The following is a 3,380-nucleotide window of genomic DNA, read 5'->3' on the forward strand; positions in this document are numbered from 1 at the left end:
ATAAGATCAAGATCCTGGAGGCATTAACACTTCTAGTTTAAGAATTCACGTTTCAGTACAGCAGTCAGAATAACAGACACAAGCTATAGTATATGATTAATTTTTATTGGATATTTTTAAGGGAAGTCTCTGCTAAAGTAGAGTTTAGAACATGGTAAATGGTCCACACAATGAAAAAAATCATTAATAAGTGTTTCATTATGTTGCTAAGGCAATGAACAAATAACAGACACTGTCAAATAAGGGACTCCTGATTTTCAAGGTTTTGGAGTGTCTCGTGCAGATTCATCCCAATTGTCTCATGTTTGGTCCTTTTGAACCTCTAAGACTGAACCATTTCCTGGAATTCTGCAAAAGATAAGAGAATATTTACAGTAGAAATATTTAAGTGAAAGGATTAGGAGTAAAAGATTAGTGGCTTATCAAGAGAGTTAGAATAGGAATGAACAGAAAACAATTACCTGATAGATGACCAGAAGAGAAGAAATGTGTATGGAAGAGAGACATTACCTAAACTTCCTCTTCTAAACAACAGGTGGAAAGGCAGTGTTTTGCTGACGTTTATAAGGAATAGTAAAATGTTTAGGGTAGTTTTACCTTCTCTCTGCATAATACTGCTCTTAGGAAAAAGTGATGGAATGGCTAATACAGAATTTGAGTAAGAAGTAGTTAAGAGCAAAAGCAGAAGAATTAAAAGTGAGTCCTTGTGTCTTATTAGCTGTTTGTAATGCTTCAGCAGTTGAGAAGTGTTGATTTAGAGCATAGCCTAAGCCAAAAACATTGTGCAGTTCCATGTGGTATGATACTGAAGTATTGTGTTGTACAGTAAGATACTGTTATTTGGAAGATCTTTTAAATGTCAGTCCCATCCCTGAATGACTGTATTAGTATATAGATTGCTTCATAAATCATGTGTGTTTATTCTGGCACATTTCCTAAGGAACTGGATTTAATTCCTTCCAAAGAAAGAAACAGAAGAGTTCTGTCCTCCTGGGGCAGTGAGCTGGGAATCTGCACACCAGCACATTCCCTGCGTGCTATTCCCTAAGCCCCTTTCATGCTCATTCTCTCATGGGGTGAGTTGCCATTGACTGCAAGCCTTTTGTGTGAGTGTGTGCTTCCTCTTCAAAATGGGACATGGAAATACGGAATTATCCGATCAGGAGGTTTCTGCACTGAGCAGCCATTGAATCAAACCAGCATTTCCACGGGGTGAGTGCAATATGCTGCTTCCTGAAACGGCTGCTCCTTCCTATCTGGTCCTTAACCTGCCACCGAAGATAAATAGCATCCATCCCCATGCACAGAGCCTGTTGTGGGATCTCGTGTCGGGGATCATTCTGTTCTCCGTATTATGCAAAACAAATACTGAACTGCGTGCTGTTAGCTCTTGTGTATTGTGAATGATTTCACTGACTAGTGGAATTTCTGTTGGGAGATGACTGCTGTAAATAAGCTGATGTATGTGCTGTTGATTCTCCTATGTAAGGCTGGTTCTTTTGCCCATGGTTTTACATTTGTATATTGCAGGTGATGCTAGTGCTGCCTTACATCAAAGTAAGTGAGAGGAGAAATAAAGGGCAGTTCCTTTCAAAACAGCTGGAGTGGCCGTGAGAAAGTTCCTTAGGGCAGCCTAGGTGGGGTTTTTTGACTTGCTGATGCAAAAGGAGTTGCAGAGAGGAACCTGTAAGATCAGGGGCCATTTCTGCCCTTAAACAGGTTGCTACTGCAAGGGTTTCAGTCAAGTTGCTGGAAGTACATTAATGTACCATCAACATAAAAGAGAATCATGCATCATTACAACACATCCTGAGGAGACTTACTCTGTATATAATTAAGTTAATACCTTCAGCCCCAATTTTACCATCCCCATCATGATCTGCAGCTGCCAAGAAGGTCTTGGTTTCTGTGGTGGTTAACACTCTGGCTCCACACTCAAACCTCTGAAGGAAATACCTAGGAAGAAAACAACTTTGATTATGATTTTCACGGAGTATTATTCTTTTATGCTGGCTGTATAATCAAACTGATAGCTATCTTTAAATAAATTCTTCATCACGATAGCCAGGTCCTTCAAACACCGCTTTGTTTGACAAGCTAGATCTTAGTCATATACATTTCTGCTTTGTAAGTCCAGCCCTGATACAATTGATTCTGCCCGCTACCAAAATCCAGCCCCAGGGAGTTATTTTTTTCTATACTGAGCATTAAAGGCAAGTATTTACTAATTTGTTTTTCTCTGTAGGGATTATCTACTTAAATACACCTTTCACAATCTGCTGAAGGTTTTATCAACGTTTAACATAACTTGTGCTCACATTTACAGAACAGTTCTGGAAAGAAAAAAGTGCTGATCTTTGGATAGCCTCTAAGTAGTTAACAAAATCCTTACTTGAGCTCATCTTCCTCAATAAAGCCACTTTGATCATTGTCAAGAATCCGGAAGATCTCCTTGAGCTGGCTGCTGCTCTTTTTAGACATCCCACTGATCTGAAAGAATTTTTTGGGACTAAAGGTATCTGGAGCTGAAAATAAATTAATAAATAAATTAACCCCAGACCACTGCATTCACTATTCCTAAATGGTCTGAGGATGCTGCTTTGTTACATTTTAATTGTTCTAAATGTGAATGATAGATAAAACCTGTCAAAGAGTGAATTTTGCCATACTGCACCAAACCCTCCTAAACATAAAAAAAATGTGGATAAGTTACAAACTGACAATATAAACCAGTCATGAACAAATGTACTGTGACAGCTAAGTAAAGAGGTTACAGAAATCTGTTTACAGAATGCGCTTGTTCAGTATTCCTTTGGGATTGAATTAAACTTGCCATGTGTTACACAAAATAATAGATTTTTAGAGTTTTAATTGTTTTCTCACCTTGGCAGTCCCGCAGAGCAGCAGCAATATCAGAAGGGCTTAGAATGTCTGTAAGGCTCATTTTAAACCTGTGCAAAATAGTATATTGCAAACAGATTTGTGAAATGCAAATGCGTCTTACAACAAATTTTTTTTTCTGTGTTCTAAAGAATACTGTATGGCTAACAAGACTTCTAAGGATAGAAGAATCTTAATTATTCTAACCGACATCGCTGGTATTCCTAAACAAGTTAGAAGATTTAGTACATTACTTCCTTAAAAATAGCAGTGCTGAAATAATACTTTTTAATGAGATGGATTACATAAATGATGTGAGTTGATGATTGATTTTTTTATCATTCACCTGCCTCCTGTTTAAGTTGAGCACATTTTTAAACTCTATGTAACCGTTAATCTGGTAATTAGTCTTACTGGAATGCATGGCATCTGGCAATACAAATAACAGTATATGCAGTGGGAAAAAAAGAAAGTCAAGAAGGTTTACTTCTGTTTTCTCC

The 3,380-nt window shown here is 37.8% G+C and overlaps 1 protein-coding gene across 1 annotated transcript; it reads right to left on the bottom strand.

The window, feature by feature from the left end:
- Positions 1-322: 322 nt before the first annotated feature.
- Positions 323-2,949, bottom strand: LOC104154812 (parvalbumin, thymic CPV3). The gene is made up of 4 exons (XM_009703488.1): positions 2,884-2,949; positions 2,393-2,525; positions 1,847-1,956; positions 323-348 (listed from the first exon to the last, which is right to left on the bottom strand). The coding sequence occupies exons 1-4, from the start codon at positions 2,942-2,944 to the stop codon at positions 323-325; spliced, it is 330 nt and encodes a 109-aa protein (XP_009701790.1). The 5' UTR covers positions 2,945-2,949.
- Positions 2,950-3,380: the final 431 nt, after the last annotated feature.

Source organism: Cariama cristata, unplaced genomic scaffold, assembly GCF_000690535.1.
Source record: "Cariama cristata isolate BGI_N322 unplaced genomic scaffold, ASM69053v1 scaffold18387, whole genome shotgun sequence".
NCBI lineage: Eukaryota > Metazoa > Chordata > Aves > Cariamiformes > Cariamidae > Cariama > Cariama cristata.

Coding starts and splice junctions, on each gene's coding strand:
- LOC104154812 (XM_009703488.1), bottom strand. CDS start 2,944: ATGAGCCTTACAGACATTCTAAGCCCTTCTGATATTGCTGCTGCTCTG. Junction 2,526..2,883: donor TGCTCTGCGGGACTGCCAAG/GTGAGAAAACAA, acceptor ATTTATTTTCAG/CTCCAGATACCTTTAGTCCC. Junction 349..1,846: donor TGGTAAAATTGGGGCTGAAG/GTATTAACTTAA, acceptor TATCTTTTGCAG/AATTCCAGGAAATGGTTCAG.